This window comes from Berghia stephanieae, chromosome 3 (genome assembly GCF_034508935.2).
Source record: "Berghia stephanieae isolate SIO BIC M18660-M18661 chromosome 3, UCSD_Bste_1.3, whole genome shotgun sequence".
Taxonomy (NCBI): domain Eukaryota; kingdom Metazoa; phylum Mollusca; class Gastropoda; order Nudibranchia; family Aeolidiidae; genus Berghia; species Berghia stephanieae.
The window spans coordinates 16,886,173-16,907,016 of NC_088362.1; the positions used below are offsets into that span (position 1 = coordinate 16,886,173).

Consider the following 20,844-nt stretch of genomic DNA (forward strand, 5'->3'; position numbering starts at 1 on the left):
ATCATCACTCATCATCATCATCATCAATCATCATCATCATCTATCATCATCATCATCATCATCATCATCCATCATCATCATCATCCATCATCATCATCACTTCATCATCATCATCATCATCATCATCATCATCATCATCATCATCATCATCATCATCATCATCATCATCATCATCATCATCATCATCATCATCATCATCATCATCATCATCATCATCATCATCATCATCATCATCATCATCATCATCATCATCATCATCATCATCATCATCATCATCATCATCATCATCATCATCATCATCATCATCAGTATCATCTATCCCCCATCTTCATTTTCCTTATAGAAACCCCAAGATTAAGAACCGAATCACATTTGATTTTAAACGCGGTATTATACGCTGCTTCATTGCGGATAGAAAATTTTCACTTACTAACATTTGTGCGGCAATATTATGCTCTTGTGGTATGACACTCGCTTTCGGACCGGAAGGTCCTGGGTTTGAGCCTCGATCGGTACATAGTTGTGTCCTTGGAAAAGGCTCTTTACTCACATTCTCTCACCGTACTCAGGTGTAAAATGAGTACCTGACCATTAACAACGTTGTCTCTGTCGGAAAAAAAATGTAACATTGCCTAACAGGCGTCATGTCTCGTTCTACAATGGTACTTGTTGCTGTTGGTCAGGGACCCTTTGTAAAACGCTTTGAGCACTTTTAGTGGATATTGCATGCTCTATATAAAAAAAAAAACTCAATTTCAATTTAAGATGCTAGAAGCTGTAGTGGACTGTAAAAAGAAATGAAAGACTTCCAAAGCAACAATAAAAGTGGTCTACAATAACACATTCATAGTCCTGCCCATTGTCAAGATGTCGCGTCAACCGACGATTGACTATGATGACGTAATAGGAATGGATGCTTTACGAGGTTTAGAAGACCACCACATCCTTCCACAACAGCAGATGTCGCAGTGAATTGACACCCCTGCTGTCAGCCTAACATGCACACTATTATAGACTATAGGGCAGTGGCGGTTGGTGGGGAAGAAGCAGATGTTATGACAGGACATAATATATACAGAGCTGTCAACCCAAAATGTTCGTAAAAATCTGAGCTTCTTTTTTTTTTTTTTTTTTGTTTTTTGAGCGCAATATCCACTTAACGTACTCAAAGCATTTTACAAGGAGTCCCTAGCCAACAGCAACATTTGACTTGGAAGAGACATGACGCCTGTTAAGCGATATTACATTAAATTTTTTGTTTGTTTATTATTTATTTTATTAATTTTATTTTTTTTTTTTTTGATTTTTTTTTGGGCAAAGACAACACTAACGACTAGGTACTTACTTTACACCCGAGTACGCTTAGAGAAAGAGAAAACTGTTTTCCAATGACTTAACTATGCGCCGCTCAGAGCGGGATTCGAACTCAGGACCTTCTAATCCAAAGCTAATGCCATACCACTAGACCACATAGTCGCATGAATTAAAGGATAATTAAGACATTAATTCAGGATTTTTTTTTTTTTAGATTATGATTTTTTTTTTTTTTTTTCACTGGGGACAAAAGTACAGACACGGTTTATTCCAATCAGGTTCATCGTTAACGAACGGATGGGGAAGAATAAATTATAATTGAATGCGGTTAAACAGAGGTTTTAATAATTGGAAACAAGAATAAAATTAATAAACTCAATCAAACTTTTTTAAAGATAAACGAAATCAAAGAGCCTTTTGTCAAAAACGTTAGGAATCTTGGGGTCATGTTAGATTCGGACCTTTCAATGAATGAACAAGTATGTCAATTAAAGAAGAAATTATTGGTAGATATGAAAAAGCTAAGTTCACACTATATATAACAAAGGATGCATATCAAAGATTAATATATGCCTTAGTTTGTTCTGCTTTGTTTTTTCAAAATTAGATTATTGTAACTCTACTTTCTGGTACAGCATGAACACATTCTCGTTCTCTCCAAGCAATTCAAAACAATGCAGAACGCTTGGTAATGAAAAAGAAGCGCCAAGATGAAGCAGCTCCTCTCATGGTGGACTTACACTGCTGCCTGTGAGAGATCGTATGGAATATAAACTAGCAACGTTAATTATTATTAAATGTCTAGATAACAGCGCTCCTTCTTATCTGACAGAGCTCATTGAGAACCGCAAAGATCTCCTCGTTCCTCTTCCGGTATAAAAACTCAAAAGATACCTGAAACTAGACTTAAAGCCGAGGAGAAATGCTTTGCTTGGTCCGGCCTTAGAATTTGGAATAAATTTCCTTTAGAAATAAGAGAATCAACAGCCCTAGAAACATTCAAAAAGAAACTAAAAACTCATCTTTTTCGGTGATGTTTGTTTTTGTGTTTAAGGGTTGCAACACATTAAGGTATCAGCGCCAGTAAAAAGGAAGAAATTGGGATAGTAAAACGTTTTAGAATGACAATTAAAGAACCCAAGAAAAGGTAAGAAAAAGGGGAATTGGTTCAAATAGGACAAAGATGTAGATTCCAAAAGCACACTGTCAAGGTACTTAGTTTGAGATCACTAAAAGTCTCACCAAGACACAAGCACAGGTCCTCACTAAGAAGAATGCACTCAAATGTTTTACAAATCATATATAATAATATAAAGAAAACCTACTACAATGCATAACAAAGAGATGATTTACAAGGAAAAAAATATCATCTCCCAAAACTAACAATACATTTGACTGTTTCCCTCCCAGCCAGGGTACCCGGCCAGGGCCAACACAAAACCAAGTAATCTCATTCCAAGACAAAGACAGAAAGCATGTTGGAAAACAGACATAGGGGGATAAAAGACATAGAATGTACCTCCCTGCCCACTGTGGGAGGTCAGGAACCCCATCCAGTCAGACATGTTTCTGTGAGCAGCTACTCCAATGAATGATGACTTGTGTGGGTGTGTGTGTTTGTGTGTGTGAGTGTGTGATTGTGTGTGTATGTGTGTGTCTGTGGGTGCGTATGCGTGCGTGTAAGTGTTTGTGAGTGGAATTATACTGTGCAAGGGAGTATTGATATTTTTGATATACATATGTACACGTCATTGTAACGTGCCCAGAGCCTGCATTATATACCGGGAAAAGCTGCGCTTAACAAATGCACATTATTATTATTATTATTATCATCATCATCATCATCATCATCATCATCATCATCATCATCATCATCATCATCATTATTATTATTATTATTATTATTATTATTATTATTGTTATTATTATTATTATTATTATTATTATTATTATATATTATTATTATTATTATTATTATTATTATTATTATTATTATTATTATTAACTTTATGAAGTCCAAAAAGAAATTGCGCCATTAATAACACAGAGTATCACAATATAATCATAGAACATTTTAAAACATTCCTAAATCATTACAACAGAAAAAACATTATACTAGAATAATAATAATAATAATAATAATAATAATAATAATAATAATAATAATAATAAAATAATAATAATAATAATAATAATAATAATAATATTTTACAATCCTGTCAGGATTTATCCAATTCAAAACCCTTAACAAAAGAGACAATCCCGAGGAAAACTGTGAGTTGGCAGTTCTGTATTGTATGCAAATGTTAAAATCCCTTGAGCCCCTTACAGTGTTACGTGTTAACACGAGAGAGAGAGAGAGAGAGAGAGAGAGAGAAAGAGAGAGAGAGAGAGAGAGAGAGAGAGAGAGAGAGAGAGAAAGAGAGAGAGAGAGAGAGAGAGAGAGAGGAGGGGGGCGGGGAAGAGTACCTTCCCCATTCCCCACCGGGGAAAATATAAACGAAGTGCTAACTTTTCAATAGTAGTAAAAGCGTTCTCCCGTCTCTGAAAATTAGTCTTTGTTCCCTCACTGAACAGAACATTATTTTCTGTTCAAATGGCGTGTGGTTGAATGGCTTGAAATTGAATGAGAGTGAGTTAGTTTGAGAAGGAAAGAAAAGGAGGGATGATTGAAACATTTTGTGTGACTTAGAATTGATATTTTGAACGTTTCAACATTTCCTTCAAATCTGAAACTTGACAAGATCGTGTTTTGTTTTTGTTACCACAATCCAATAGATGAACATTTCTCCGGCCCCACCTCTTCGACCTGATCATTCGTTCACATCTTGAAATCTATCAGCTTATTTGTCAGATTACTTCAATGAGAATAGTTCCGTCCCCGTTTATTGTTTTAATTACAGCTAGTTAAATATATTTTATAAAGGTTCCAAGAACCTCTCTCTCTCTCTCTCTCTTCTCTCTCTCTCTCTCTCTCCTCTCTCTCTCTCTCTCTCTCTCTTCTCTCTGGACAAAATCCGATCATCCTGCCATATTCCAAGCACAAACCAAAATAATCAATGATACATTACCATCACCACAAATAATAATGGCCCGAATAATAATATTATCATTTAGTATTGACCTGTTGACAGTACAGACGCCCCGGGGCTATTGGTCCAACAATAAGATCAAGTAACTTCCAAAAGTGAAACGATTGTTCGTCATCTCCTACACAATAGATTACGCAATAATCAAGATGTACTTAAGATGACGCCTTTTCTTCTCACAATCTGACGATAAAGGAAAAGCAGTGAGGCGAACAAGTGACAAGTGTCTAATTCGAACAAGTGTCGAATTCTTTTATGTGCTGCTACGCCTTTAGGGACCACATTATCATCTAGTATTACAGGTCTAGTCCCCGCTTTGTGTCGCCCGCATCTCATTCTCATTCATTACATGACCTGATTGAAAGCATTGTTAAGGGGAGGGGCGACACCTGAAAAATCGATTTTTGGGTCAAAATATAAAATTTCAGTTTTTTGTTTATTATGAAAGAACAATCATTTTTTTACATATTTTCAGCACTGAGAGGGTGATTTGGATAATAAAAAGTTTGTAAATCGTCTTTTATAAACATGGAGTCGATATGAAAATATCAAACTTTTCAATTTTTTGTGAAAATTCAACTGAAAATAATAGGACTGAAAAGCATTATAATGTATATCGATGTTGTAAATTTTGATATCGATAGTTTGGTCTACTCTTTGTCTTTCTCGTTGACACGGTTTCAGTCTCATAAATCTCACAATGTGGGCAGGGGAGGGGTTTAGAAACTTAGTCGTGAACGAAAAGTGTGTGTCAAACAGCTGACAAGAGGTCAAGTTGTCAGGTAAATACGTGATCACGAATGGTGCGATCTGATTGGCTGACCTTGTTCTCGACCTCAGACTCCCAGCAAGGGATTGGATGTCGAGTCAGGGTGAAAGTTCGGGCTCTTTACTACGATTTTTACTACGATCTGTTTACATTTCGGTTGATCAATTGTTTTATCAAATTTTGACACGAAATCTCATTAATTATCTTTAAATATTTCTAATTTTTTACTGGATTATTATAAATATGCCTAAAGTGACCAAAAAATCCAAACGTTGGCAACAGTTATTTGCTGCAAGAATCAATAAAGCAAGAAAAGAAGACGAGGTAATGAGCTTGCATTGCCACGTATGTGCACAGACAGGGGAATGGATCAAACGTGAGAACCCGCAGCATTATGATAGGTGGCTTACAGAGCACAAAGAAAGTGGAGAATGCTCAATAAACTTCAGCGGAAGCTCTGGTATGATGGAAATGACAGCAGCTGAAGTTCTTTGGAACCGGTCAGTTGAGAAACACAATTTTCGCTACACCACAATGATCAGTGATGGTGATTCTAAGACGTACAATAATTTGAAGGCATTACGGCCTTATGGGCCTGGTATTGAGATCGTGAAGGAGGAATGTATCAATCATGTTTCAAAGCGTATGGGCACTGCGCTTCGTAATCTAGTTGATGATTGTAGAAAAAAAAGGAATTACCTTGGGTGGCAAAGGTCACGGGCGCCTCACTGCTGAGACCATGAGAAAGCTTCAAAAGTATTATGATAAAGCGATTCGAAGCAATGCAACAGTGGAGGAAATGAGACGCGCTATTCTTGCTAGCCTTTACCACGGTTATTCTACCGATGACTTTCCTCAACATATGTTTTGTCCTCCTGAACCGGACTCCTGGTGCTTTTATAAAAAAGATGTTGCTGCCCATATGTATACTGGTGGACACAAGCAGCGTGTACATACACCTTTGAATTTTGATTTACTCCATGAGCACTTGAAGCCTGTATATGAAAGGTTGTCTTCGGATGCTTTGTTGAAGCGTTGTGAGATGAAGGCAACACAAAATCCAAACGAAAGCTTTCATAATTCTGTTTGGGCAAGATACCATAAAACATACTTCCATTCCCTGAAAAAAGTTGAGTTTGGTGTCATAAGTGCAGCTGCAGAGTATAATTTTGGTCCAGCAGGAATAACATCCCTGAAAGTGTCTTTGGGCATAGGTGGACTGGGAGAACACTCCCAGAGGTTGAGTCAGCAAGCAGAGTCAAAAAGACTTGACCAAAGCATACGGTCTACTCAACATAATGAGAAAGAAAGACGTAAAATAAAAGCTCAGGCCCGTGAAAAAGCCCAGATGGAGGCAGAAAAAGAACACGGGGACCCTCATACGGTGCTGGTATGTTTTGAGGTGGTTGTACTCTTTTGTTTTATTGTTTTCATTAATCATTATGTTTGATCTCGTTTTTTCTCAAAATGCCATCTTTTAACACTCTTTTTTATCTTATTTTGTCATTTATCAATCAATTTGTTTATAACTTTGCATGTCTAGAGTTCTAGTGATTATCTAAAATCATACAGAAGGAATTTTGAATATCTTTATTATTTTATGAAAAATTGACATTTTTATGTCAAAAAACATGATTTTTTTTGCGTACGAAAAATGTTTATTTTTAAAAATTTATAAATAAAAATGTATTTGAAATATTTCAAAAACGCTCTGTAATTTTTTTTTGTATTGTACAAATAAACCACCATGCAACATTTCAAAACAATTCCATGGAAACCTATTGAGAAAGTAACTTTTAAAAATAGCACTCATAGAGGACAAAAATCCAAGATGGCGGCCGTCACCATGGCAACCGGACACGCCCACCGAAATAAATCACATGGTTCGAATCCATTGGTCATAGGCAATGTCCCAATATAAAAATATATTGGATCTAATTATTATTCTTGAAAATAGTTTCAGGTGTCGCCCCTCCCCTTAATTGTTCATTGTTTCATGTGATAGAATTTATGTGGTACAACTTTTAATAAAAGCAATGTAAGTTTATCTTGGGAATCATTTTTCTAAGAGAGACGTGTTCAGTATTATTTTAATTTTAATATTCTTTTTTTTAAAGAACAAATCCAAGTCAAAAGTTTGTAAAATTTAAAAGCTTGACTTCGTAGTTAGTAGTTGGTGAAGTGATTCTGCATATTAATTATGAAGATGATCTATACTATAGGATATAAACGGTAAGTGTTATAATGCGACCAAGGCCTAATATTAATATTTAAAGTTTCTGAGAGTTGGAAATTGATTAGCTAAATAAATTAGAATTTAGATCGTAAGCACTGCAAAAAAACAAACAAAAAAAAAAGCTGTGCCAATAAATTTTAGATTTTGAGTGAGTAAAAGAAAGCTAACAAACAAAACAAATACAGAATAATAAGTCTCAGAAAAAGTTGGCTAGCCGAGCGGCCGAGCCAGGAATTGAACAATAAATCTCTGGTGTGTCCGTAAAGCATTGTAACTGTTTCACAAACAAGGATCACCCAATAAATGATAGACTGATGATGATAGTTTGATTCCCGCCTCAATCAATCAACCTTTTGGAGAAAACAAAGCAAAAATACAACCTACAACTCGCCTTTCCCGTCCCCGCCCCCACTATCTCCTATTTCTATTTATCTCCTTAGTCTTCTATATTTTCCTCAATATATATCCCCCCCCCCCCCCCCCCCATCTTCGTCTTTCACTGTCAATCCCCCCCCCCCCCCCCCCCCATCTTCGTCTTTCACTGTCAATCCCCCCCCCCCCCCGCGCCCCCTACCTTTTTACTTATAAGTTAGTTCAAAGTTTCATGGTGTAACCACCTATCGTTTTAGTTACATTGTTGTTCTTTGTATTAGTATCATCATTGACAATAACCTAAATCTAGACTCTTTTAATCAAGAAAATCAATCAGTCTTTTCAACCAAGTGGGAAAGCATAAAATAATACAAAGCAAAAATACAATCCCCCCCCCCCCCATCCCCCAACCTCCCTCAGATCTTAAATTTCCACCTCTCTCTCTCTCTCTCTCTCTCTCTCTCTCTCTCTCTCTCTCTCTCTCTCTCTCTCTCTCTCTCTCTCTCTCTCCTTCTGTGTGTGTGTGTGTGTGTGTGTGTGTGTGAGAGAGAGAGAGTATCTATCTATCTATCTATTTATCTATCTATCTATCCAACCTTGTAGAGTATTTCACATTTTGATGCCTCATGATGTGCACCCGTTCTAAGTATTTACATTAATTTACCTTTTTACGTATATATTATTATTACTCTAGAACTATCTATGCTCTTTTAATTGATTTAAAGTGTTCAATAATGAAACAATGATTTGTTCAGAGATGTTTCATAAATAGAACACATGTTTCCGTTTTACTCAGTTTGCGACGAGTCAGACTTGGGGGGGGGGGGGGGGGGGGGGGGGGGGGGGGGGGGGGGGGGGGGGGGGGGGGGGTGGATAGGCAGTGGTGTTTGTTAGGCCATGACACAACTGAGCCAACAGTAACTCGCTGATAGGCCGGATACGACCATAGAGAATACAGGACCCCTAGTCTGTGGATACGACGACCCCCATTGACTCACTTCAGCGACTACACTATAAGTAGACTCTGACTCACTTCCGTCGATGTAATTTTGAAGTGCGTGGAGCCCATTAACATCTAATAGATGATAAAGGTGGAGCCCCTAAGATAAATCGGACCTGAGGTTGAATGACTATCAAATTAATACCAAATGCAATCAAAGAGAGAAAGCGTCCGGGTAATTCTCGCCTCCATTGAATTCCAAAATTCATAAAATCTCAGGGTTGTGATCTCACTGTACTGTGGACATTTGTCAGAAACATTTCTTTCTTTCCTCGTCTCGATTAATCAAAAGCTGGTATCAAAATAGCATCGACACGTTTAAAAGTTGAACTTCAACTTCAATCATACAAGTCGCAACGCCGTTCAGCCAAAGATAATAATTCCAACTATGAGTATGAGTGTGGTGAAGACAAATGGATCATTTCTAAGCCTGTATTGTGATCTAAATATCTATTTTTCGGTCAAATCCACAGTGACTTCGGTAATGGCATTCAAAACAAAAACAAAAATATACGCATTTTTCTAGTCACATAAATAAATAAATAAATAAATAAATAAATAAATAAATAAATAAATAAGTAAATAAATAAATAAATAAATAAGCCCTATAAAATGTTCAGATCGTCAGGTGAACAACTCGATCGACTGTTTTCAACTGCCAAACCCCTCGACAAAAGCACAGTAGACCGACCATCTCGATTTATTTGATATTGTTTCGTTTTTTTGGGGGAAAAAAACAAAACAACAACCCCCCCCCCACACACACACACACACACACAAACGAGTCTATTGAGTCCAAAATGGATCGTACTTAGTGGATTAATTTCATACCTAAATATAGGAAAAGCAGAGTGTGATTTCAACTTGCATATATTATAATCTTATACAATTGCTCAGAGGGTCAAGGCATACGCCCCCCCCCTCCCCCTCCCTTTTCCAACACAGCTCTAAATCTACTGTTGATCATATTTTAGTCTCAATTTGTTTTCTAACTTTCGAGCTGTTTACTTTCTTCTCGTTTAACTTTTTTTTTTTTTTTAATAAAAAGACTATATATATATATTATATATATATATATATAATAATATATATATATATATATATATATATATTTATTTTTTAATCCCTAGATTTGCATATCAAGTGGGACTATTTACTGTCTTGGATATTCGGACAAAAACTCTGTATATAAAAAACAAGCCGGATTTCTAAAAGATTACAATATCGGCATCAATCCAAAATGCACGATTTTCTCATCAATTATTTTTATCTTTATATTATGAATTTTGAAAGACGTGTTCTACTATCAAAAGTCATTACATATTTTAAAACTCTTTTTACAGCTATTACGAAAAGCCCCTTAATTACTTCATGGATGCAAATATAAGGCTGTTTAAAGGCATTTTAAATTTTATTCAAGTATCTGAGCCAGAAACGTTCATAAGTCTTTTCTATATATCCCCGTTTAAAACAAAAAAAAACAAAAACAAAAAAAAAAAAAAAAAAACAACAACAACAACAAAAAACAACAAAACAATCTCTTATGTCCTATGTTGCGAGTAGTACCCATATTCTTTTCTACAGAGAAGCAAATTGCATTATGACGTCATTGAATATTGTTGTTATTGTATTGGTGTCACGTATTTAAGGAGGTTGGGTTAAAAGGGATGTATACTTATTTGCAGGTCTGATAACCCAATTATTTTGGTCTCTTTGTTGTAATGGAACTAAATACTCTCAAACCAACGCAAAATATTCTCCATTACAGCAATGTTAAAACAAGCCCAAAATTACGCCCAGTTATTAGACCTACAAATATGTTCACGTCGGTCAAAATCTACAAAAGCATTTGAAAAATATAGACAACAAATTTATGACCCACGAACTATTAGCTATACCGTAAAGGAATTTGGGTTTCCTATTTTAAAAGGTTTCACATCGTCATACTGTATCTCGCATACAGTCACATTTTCAGATTTTGAAAGATAACAGGAATTTGGGAGGGGGGAGGGGGTTAGTGCTAACGCTGGAGTACCGCGTTAAAGTTGGTTTCTATATTCATTACTATGTGTAATAAAAAAAAAATCTTTATCGCATTGCCTCTACAATTTTGCTTTAAAAATCCTAATCTGGCACGGACAAATAAAAAAAAAAACAAAAACAACAACAACAGAATTTTGCCCCCCTCCCCTGATAATTGGCATTATATTACAAATTAAATATGTTTCAGCATCAGGCCTGTGGATTTCTAACCAAGGTCACACTTTACTTTACTCACTGCGCTTTATCATTCCCTCGGGGCACTAATGTGAATCTACGCAGATATGCCTGGTATTTAAAAACAAAACAAAAACAGCTCATTATCCCCGAGCGAGTGTGTGGATTATGATATTAATTTAATTGACTGCCATGACGTCGGTTAGTAAATCTAGTAAGCAGACCTGCCTAGTACTACGAAAAAATTCGTAAAAATTTTGGCTTCAGCTACAGAAATGTATTAGTAATTGAGAAAAGAGCAGGCACTTTTGTTGGTAACAACAAGAGATGAAGTGAGTAGAAAAGTGCCAGAAGACAATAGAGAGTAAAAATTTTCGCGGCGGTGGTGGAGTTTGAACCTGCGACCTTATTGGTACGACAACTCCGCCTGCCACCACCGCCGCGAAAATTTTTATTCTCTATTGTCTTCTGGCACTTTTCTACTCACTTCATCTCTTGTTGTTAAGAACTGTATTAGCCTCTTTAACTCAATAAATCTTGTCGAGAAGGAAGGTTTAGTTCCTTATTAGAAACTATATGTGACCCATCGTCTCAAAACGATATTATGTCGGATCGTACAATGTGCTTAAATACCGAATTAAATATAAAACTGGTCAAAATCAGAAAAAAATATAAATTGTTGGCATTAGCACCCTAAAATATGGTATCCATTCTCCTCAATAAAACAACCAAACTGAACACGATAAGTCTGATATTTCTGGTTATAAATTCAATTTTCAACATCTTAACCAACCCGACTTAATACCGTTTTGAGGCGAAGGGTCACATATTCAAGACTTTGGACTATTTCTGGATCATGCTGAGGGCAAATTGTTTATTTCTAAAGCTAATTAAAGTTAAGTTTTCTACTTCTCTAAAAACTAGGAATTTTAAAAATTTCACGCAGGCAGCTCTGAGCAAGGATAATACATAGCCATTCCACACGAGTAACGAGCTTCTCTTAACACTGTAGAAAGAATCGGTGCCGTTGATCAAGCTGGCGCATTAAATAGATAATAAGGTAATAATAACGGCGTCCCACTTGGTTATTAGGGTTGTTGAAAAGGTGAGAATTGACGTCAAATAATGTCGAATCGCCCGTAGATAATAATTATCAGAAGATATTTAAAATAAATAAATAAATAAATAAATAAAGGAGGCGTGGGGGGGGGGGGGGTAATCAACGATGACGTTACCATGTCATTACCAATAAAAGAGATAGATAGATAGAAAGAGAGAGAGAAAGAGAGAGAGAGAGAGAGAGAGAGAGAGAGAGAGAGAGAGAGAGAGAGAGAGAGGGAAGAGAGAGAGAGAGAGAGAGAGAAGAGAGAGAGAGAGAGGAGAGGAGGAAGAGAAAGAATTGTATGCTCTAAATTGAATACCTTTTTAGATGAGAGCAACTTTCGATCAATGGTACAGTCTGCTTATCGCAAGGGACACTGCACTGAGTCTGCTTTGATCAAAGTGCACATTGATCTTGTTAATTATATGTTGCTGATAAGAAGACGGCAGTGCTCATACTGCTTGATGTAAGTGCCGTATTCGATACCATTGATCGGAAGTTGCTCTTAAACAGACTTCAAACCGATTTCAATATTCAATATGATGTTTTGGACTGGTTTGAATCTTATCTCTCTGACCGCACACAGTGTGTTGCCATTGAAGATTCTCTTTCTGATATTAGTGTTCTGCAGTTTGGGGTACCCCAGGGTTCTGTCCTTGGGCCCCTCTTATATACCTTGTATACAACACCCATAAATGCTATAATCTCGGCGTATGAGTTGAATTTTCACTTGTATGTCCAGGATACTCAAATTTATTTCCCTGTTACTAACGATACGAGAGTGGACATTGTATCTCGAGTGGAAGCGTGCGTGAAAGACATGAAAGATTGGATGGTTTTAAATAAATTAAAGTTAAATGAGGATAAAACGGAAATAATCAGTTTTTATGGAAATAACCGGAAAAGAACAGAAATAGAATCATTGAGCATTGCTGGTAGTCAAATTAAGATTGTAAATGGTGGAAATATCAGGAATTTAGGTGCATATTTAGATTCACGATTGTGTATGGACGCTCATGTTAGTAAAGTTGCTCAGATTTGTCATCTTCATCTCCATAAAATTTATAGAATTAGACATCTTTTGGATCTGAGACTGTCAAAACATTAATGACATCATTTGTACTAAACCGAATAGACTACTGTAACGCTCTGTTAAAATCGTCACCAAAATCTATAATTAGACAGCTTCAGAAAGCGGAAAATAGAGCTGCTAGAATGGTGACTGGTTGTGGGTTGAAAGAGCATGTAACGTCGATTTTAATAACTTTGCATTGGCTCCCTGTTAACAGCCGAATTATGTTCAAAATTCTATGCTATGCTTTTAAATGTTTTAATAAGACAGCTCCTGTATACCTACAAAATATCCCTATGTGGTGGAGAGAGAACTTAGATCCAGTGGTCAAGATCTCTTCCAGGTTCCTCGCTGTAGATCGTCTTTTAGTGGGAGATCTTTTAGCCAGTCGGCACCCGTCTTATGGAACCAACTGCCTTCATCCCTCAAAAAATGTCTGACATTTGACAATTTTGAAAAGAAACTTAAAACTCATCTCTTTAGAAAATCATTTGATGTTTAACATTTCTATTAGGCCTACATATTAAAGATATCCTAAATTTTCATCTTGTAGCACAGCGCGTGGTAATTAAATTACAAATTGATTGATGCTATTCAAATATGATAGATTTTATGCTTAAATTATTAATTTATTGTTTTGTTTTATTTGCACATTGTGGATCTAGGCGCTATATAAATTCATTCATTCAAACATTATCGACATTTCTATGAAATACATCTAAAGAGAAGAAAATTAAGAGCGAAGAAAGAGTGAAAGAAAGAAAGAAAAATGAAAGAAGAGTATGAGGAGGGGGGGGGGGGGCGAGCAGGAGCAGGGGAGGGAGGAGAAAGGAGGAGAGGAAGAGAAGGGAGAGGAGAAGGGGGGAATGGGAGGAAAAGGAGGTTGACGACAAGAAGAAGGGTGAGAATAAAGAGAAGGAAGAGGAGGAAATGATAAGAGGACTGAGGAATGCCTAACAACAACAAGGAAATGAGCAAGGTTAGAAAGTGGAAACAAAGAAAGAAACAAACAAATAATCATCATAAGATAGTTCATCTGTCAAACAAAGATGAAGAGAGAGAGAGAGAGAGAGAGAGAGAGAGAGAGAGAGAGAGAGAGAGAGAGAGAGAGAGAGAGAGAGAGAGAGAGAGAAACAAAGGGAGAGATAAAAGGCAGAGAGAGAAAGAGAGAGAGAGAGAGAGAGAGAGAGAGAGAGAGAGAGAGAGAAAGAGAGAGAGAGAGAAAGAAAGAGAGAGAGAGAGAGAGAGAGAGAGAGAAACAAAGGGAGAGATAAAGACAGAGAGAGACAGAGAGAGAGAGAGAAAAGAAAGAAGAGAGAGAGAGAGAGAGAGAGAGAGAAGAGAGAGAGAGAGAGAGAGAGAGAGAGAGAAACAAAGGGAGAGATAAAGACAGAGAGAGACAGAGAGAGAGAGAGAGAGAGAGAGAGAGAGAGAGAGAGAAGGAGGACTGGAGGGAGGAAGACTCGCACTTACTTTCCAAGAATTTCCTTTGGCTCATACTTGGCATAAAAATCTTTAGCTTGATCCCTGGCAGGGAGGTCATCTTCCTTGGACATCGTCATTTTCAATCAGACGTCAACAACTCAGAACGAATGCTCAAATTCGATTAAAAGTCATATAGCAAATAAATAAAGTCTTTAAATCTTCTCCTTGGAATTGTTCAAAATGTTATTTTTTTTCACAAGATTATTCTTAAACGACTGAAAATTAGACGATTCACATTGTATCACAATTTATGACTTCTGCATCAATCTGTAAAAAGGAAGGAAGAAACAAAGAAAAGAAAAAGAAAAAGAATTAAATTATAAATCATAATCGTTTTACACTGTCTAAAACAGTTGTCGTTGGACTTGACCAGAAAAAGGATTGGATGGTCAATCTTATTTAACTATCTAATTGAACACGAATGAAAATCAAACTAATTTGTTCTATTTTCTATTCTCATTAACTTTTTTACTGAGTACATGGTGCAAGATAAAAATCTGAAAAGGTGAATGAAACAGTCGGTGCCAGGCAGACAATGCAGAAAGAATTTTTTTTTTTAAAATAGAAAAAATTATCACAAAATTTAAAAATGGAGCTATTCAAGTCTTCATTATCTGTTTTTCGTGTTGCCCATGTTTCCTTACCTGGTACCTTCTGATTTGTAATGGTAGCATATCTGACCATTAATCAGGAGGTCTGATGTTCGATTACCAGTCGAGGGAGGCTAATTTTTTAGGATGATTTATTTTTCTTATATATCTTTTTATCTGTATTGTCTGGCACAGTTCATACACGCCTTGCCAAATTTTTTATCTTGTAACAGGGCGAGTTCCCTAATCTGTTACTTTAACAAGACTCTACAAGAGCAAACAGAAAAAAAAACCTCAAAAAAAAAAAAAACAAGCATGGAAGCATACCTGTCATCTGCATTTTTTGCCAAATTGGGACCTAAAATTTGCCAAAATTTGCCTACCCCCCCCCCCCCCCCCCCCCCCCCCCCCCCGTCCCCCAAAAAAAATTTGCCAAGAAATTTGCCAAAAAGACCAACATTTGCCAAAACATTTGCTGCACTTTGGGTCCTTATTTGAAGATTTTTTGACGAAACGATCCATGACTGAAGTTGGAAGTGTAAGTGACTCGATTTATTTGACTTGAGAAATGAAATGACTGTGAATAGCGTTGTTACAAAGATTTTAAAGGATCATTATCCGTAGAGAGTAGCTTCCCTTGGTTTGGGCCCAGGCAAAGCTGCAACATTTCTCAAGTTTCGCCCTTTTTTCTCTCGTTATTTTGTTTTCGCTTCTTTTTTTCCCCAAAATTTGCCATGCGATTAGCCAATTTTCCCAAAATTTTCCACGATTTGCAAAAATTTGCAGATTGCCCTGATATTTGCGGCCGCAAAAAATGCAGATGACAGGCATACCCCTCCCACCAAAAAAACAAAAAAACAAACAAAAAAAAACAAACGTAATGCCTATTAGGCGATATTACAATTTTTTATGACAGAGACAGCGCTGTTGACAGTCAGGTTCTCATTTTACACCGGAGTATGGTGAGAGAATGTGAGTAAAGAGTCTTTTCCAAGGACTCAACTATGAGCTGAGTGAGGCTCAAACCCAGGACCTTCCGATCTGAAAGCGAGTGTCATACCACAAGACCACATAGCCTCAAAAAGAGCATTCTCCAAGGACTCAACTTTGTGCACCCATTAGATGTGCATTATAGGTCAGAAACATGAGAAATTCATACCACAAGACCACAAAACTACACAAATAATATGCAGAAAAAGTATGGAGTCGGCATTTATATCAATGGTGATTAAATTTATAGAGTATCGAGAAGTGCCAGAAGAAAACAGAGAATAAAAATATCATAATGTCAGAGAGCCTAACTCACGATCCAATTGATAAAGTGGGTGTCGTATTAGTATTAACTCACTCAACCCTAACACCAACTATATCCGTAGTTTAACCAAGTTACTTTTACCCCATGCCTATTTATTACATTTTTTATGAGACAAATTATAGGCATAGTGTCAAAGCTAATTTTTTTAGTCTTTACATGGTAATGATAGTTGAATAAAACTATCTATGTACATGCTCATTTTTAATGCATTTTTTTTCCAATTTTGAAAAGTAGCAAAAATCTCTAGGATTGAGTGATTTAATTGGATAATGAGTTTGGCTCTCTGAAACTGTGATATTTTAATTCTGTTTTCATCTGGCACATCTCTAATATATCCTATATTTATCCAAAAATGTGCACACTTCTTGAAGGGGTAAAAATTTGAATGGAAATTTAATACATGACATTCTCTTCACGTTTGTACAACAATTACCTGACAAGTTGGGATTCAAAAGACGTATTCAAAAGTCGACAGTTTTATTTTCTACAATATTATTAAATCAGAATTTATTTCTATTATTTTAGACTTTCCAAAGGTTGGAAAACCCCCTCTCACCCCTCCCTACTCCCAACCAAACAGAAAATTTAATGAATGGGTTCAAAACTGGTTAATTAAAAATAGCAAAGTAGGGATTTTAATGGTCTATGCCAGTTGACTACAGATGTAGGTGTAAGTTATGATAACATATTTGCTCGATATTTTTTCACCAATTTGGATCAAAAATGATAACAAACTTGAGCGTTTATATAGCGCATTATCTACAAAACATGCTCAAAGGGCTTCATAAGCCAACAGCAACACTAACATGTAGGACGAGACATGACATCTGTTATGCTGTAAACTGAGTGCATCATTTTTGTTTCAAGTCTGTGTTGCTTTAAGTTTGACATTTCCTCTCTGTTGGAACCTTTATAAAATTTTCATCATAGCAGTGTACCCTTCTCGTCATCAGTTGCGTAAACCAACACGAACCAAACGCAATGTGACAGCAAAGTGAAACAATAAACGGAATCTAATTTTTGTTATTGTTTGTAGAACACCTTTTGGATGATTATAGTTCCCTCTAAAATGTAACCGCCAAACGATATTATATTGTAGCAGATTAGATGAACTACAAGACATGGGAGAAGTTTTTATGGTTTATTTAGGAGAAAGATTATTATTTTTTAAACTGTCAAGCACTAAATGTGACCTTTATTGTCATTAAAATTAACCAGTAGATTTTTGACCAATCAAAACATAGAATTTCTGACACACCTTAACATGTGTTTAGACAAGCATGACTGGTTGTTTATAAACAATAACGTGAATGATATCGACCTCTCTTTGATCATTGTTATTGTTTTTATACTGCCAAATGGTATACACACGATTTTCTTGACCATATTATAAACGTTTAAGTTTTACTTATATCCTCAGTGTTGGTTCTATTGGTCAGGCAGTAGAACAGTGGGTAATTTACCTTGATAACATACCATTGAGAGTAAAACCTGTGTAGTTTGCTATGCTTACCAATCATTGCCATCATTTACATTATGACGACTCTCCGAGAGGCGTGTTTTCTAGGTGTCTAATACTTTTTGGCACCTGGTTCATACCGGACTGACGTATATACCGTTTTGAGACAAATATGATAATTCAATTGGTTATAATGGACAACAATATACCCATCAGTGGTGAACGGATATCTCAGGAGCTACTTGACTCCATTCAGCCACATAAAAGACAACGAATAGACAATGAAGATGAGGATGAGCCATCGGAAAGTGAACACCACTGACAAACACTGGAAAAGTTGACATGTTGGACAAACTATGTCGCTTTATCCAAGAAGAATGTTTGACAGATGATCTACCAACACTGGCGAGATTGGAGACAGGGGTTTATAAACAGCTTGCACAGAATAGAAAACAGTCAACGATTCACGATTACTATTCTAACAAACTATACTGTCACATTTTGTTGTTGATAAAACATGAACGAGAAAATTTTAAAATAAAATAAAAAAGAGGACAAAAAAATCAACACCAAAAACAAACAAATAAAACAAAAAAACAAAACAAAAACAAAATAAACAATAAAGCTCAGAGGGGAAGGTCCTACATGAATGGCACATAAAACTGGTGCTTAGATATTTTTAGCTTCTCCGGTTAATTGCACACTCCACTTAATCGACACACTAACCTGGACTCCCAAAGGTGTGCTATTAAGTTGAGTCAACTGCATTACAATTACAATATTTTTCCAACAAGACAATGTGGCTAACAGACTAACAGCCAGTTTTTCATTTTACACCTGAGTATGGTGAGAGAATGTGAGTAAAGAGCCTTTTCCAAGGACTCAACTTTGCACCACTCAGAGCGGCACTCAAACCCTGGACCTTCCTAGCTGGAGGCGTGTGTCATACTACCACAAGGTCACTTAGATGCAGAAGTAGAAACATTAGTTATTATTTTTTTAAACGATATTTCATCTCTATTTCAGATGTGTAATTAATCTAGTTAATTGCAAATGCTATAGAATAAAGGACAAAGAAAACAGGAGGAAAAAATATAATAGCAAAGTTTAGTGGGCAAGAGCCAGACCACAATGGGTATTTAAAGAGAACAACACTGACTCGTTCTAACACAAAATTCCCCCATCTCCTGCCCCTAAACACCTTCACTGAAATTGTTTTTATACTGAAAGACTAGCAAAATTGACAGTGAAACTGTTAACATTGAGTGATCAACGGAAGGACAAGTGGTTTTATACCAAATTGAAAAAGGAAAGCCAGTTTGACCTTATTGGTGACAAATTTCAATAATAAAAGCTGTCTTTTATTGATGTCATTTGGGATCGTATTTAAAAACTGACTTGATAGTTTGCCATTTTAAAAAAATATCTTACGTTAAAAATAACTTAATTTTTATTGACTTGAAGAACAAATTATCACTGGCATTTTTCTAGACCATTTGGCATTTTTTATGACTTGTTTTGGCATTCTGGGTCTGTAAAAAAATATTTGGCAAACCAGGTGGGGCTACCTATAATTTGGGTATAATTTTTGATACAATAGAAACCTTTAGTTATCCCCCTCGACTTGTCTGGGGAATGCAAAATCTGTTATCCCCTGGTCTGGACATGTCTGGGAGTAACGACAGCATGTAGTGTCTAAAAACATGTTAGAGTTGGAGTTAGATTGGTGTTTAGCCTTCCTTGGGCTTTCGCCCGCCTTGGACATTGATCTCTAACAATCCCAACTTGAAATGGTGCAGATGTCGGACAAATGATGGACAGTTGATAGTCAAACTATGAAGTAATGAGAAGGAAAAAGCATGTAATGGTGGTGAAATGACATTTTTTGTAGGTTCTTTTTTCAGTCATCTATCTAGAATTTTATTTTAGATTTAGTGGAGGGGAATAATGGACTTGGCAATGTCATGGTCATGATGAGAGTCATTTCAAAGCATATTAGTGATAATGATGTCATTTTCTTACTTATTAAATGATTTAAAAAAACTATGTAACACCATTTATTGATCCCACTGACGATCAAATTTGTGAAATTGTTCAGATTTCGTTTGAAACAGTAAGCTTCCACTATCTATAGATTACATCAACAATGAAAACAACAATTTCAGCCATTTTTTTTTTCAGACCAGAAGGGACTGTACTAAAAGAATTTACGTTAATCGCAAGATATGATTTATGGAGTTGTGTCCCCTACAGCATTAACCGATGCGATAGGTAATAATTTATTAAAACGTTTAAATTGACGTTTACTCAATTGCAGGACTAATAACCCAATCTGTAATGGCTCTTTGTTGTGATCGAGATGCTCTCAAACCATAGCAAAATATTATCCAATACAACAATGTTAAATAAAGCCCATAATTGCGTTCAGATATCAGACATGCAAATAAGTCCACCTAGACTTAAACTTAAAGAAAAGCAAAACCATTAATTAAAAACCTTTATTAAAATTATATGAATAATCACCATATGATTTATATCATGTTTCTACACTGTTAACATAACCATTTTGTTATTATTTTTCAATTTTCATGTTGTACTTGTTTCATTTATCTTTAAATGTCGAAAGATTTGTTGAAAATTAAAAACCTACGTTCTTTCCAAAACAGTTTATTGAAGAACATCGGAGACTGGAGCTCATTATAAAATGTGAAATTCGCATATATATATATATATATATATATATATATATATATATAATATATATATATATATATATATATATACCCGACATATATGCATAATCTCACATTGGTACATTTCACTA

The 20,844-nt window shown here is 35.9% G+C and overlaps 1 protein-coding gene and 1 pseudogene across 2 annotated transcripts in view; one reads left to right on the forward strand and one right to left on the reverse strand.

Moving 5' to 3' along the window:
* LOC144967242 (phosphorylase b kinase gamma catalytic chain, skeletal muscle/heart isoform-like) overlaps positions 1–20,216 on the reverse strand; it is a 78,494-nt gene extending 58,278 nt beyond the window's left edge. The window contains exons 1-2 of one of the 2 annotated variants that reach the window (XM_078904217.1): positions 20,075–20,216; positions 14,645–14,923 (exon numbers count right to left, since the gene is read on the reverse strand). In XM_078904217.1, the coding sequence (XP_078760343.1) occupies positions 14,645–14,733 (89 nt within the window). In that variant the 5' untranslated portion in view covers positions 14,734–14,923; positions 20,075–20,216. Of the gene's footprint in view, positions 1–14,644; positions 14,924–20,042 lie in introns of both variants that reach the window. The other variant, XM_078904216.1, reaches the window with a different exon arrangement.
* On the forward strand, positions 5,416–6,573 carry LOC144966880 (uncharacterized; annotated as a pseudogene).
* Positions 20,217–20,844: the final 628 nt, after the last annotated feature.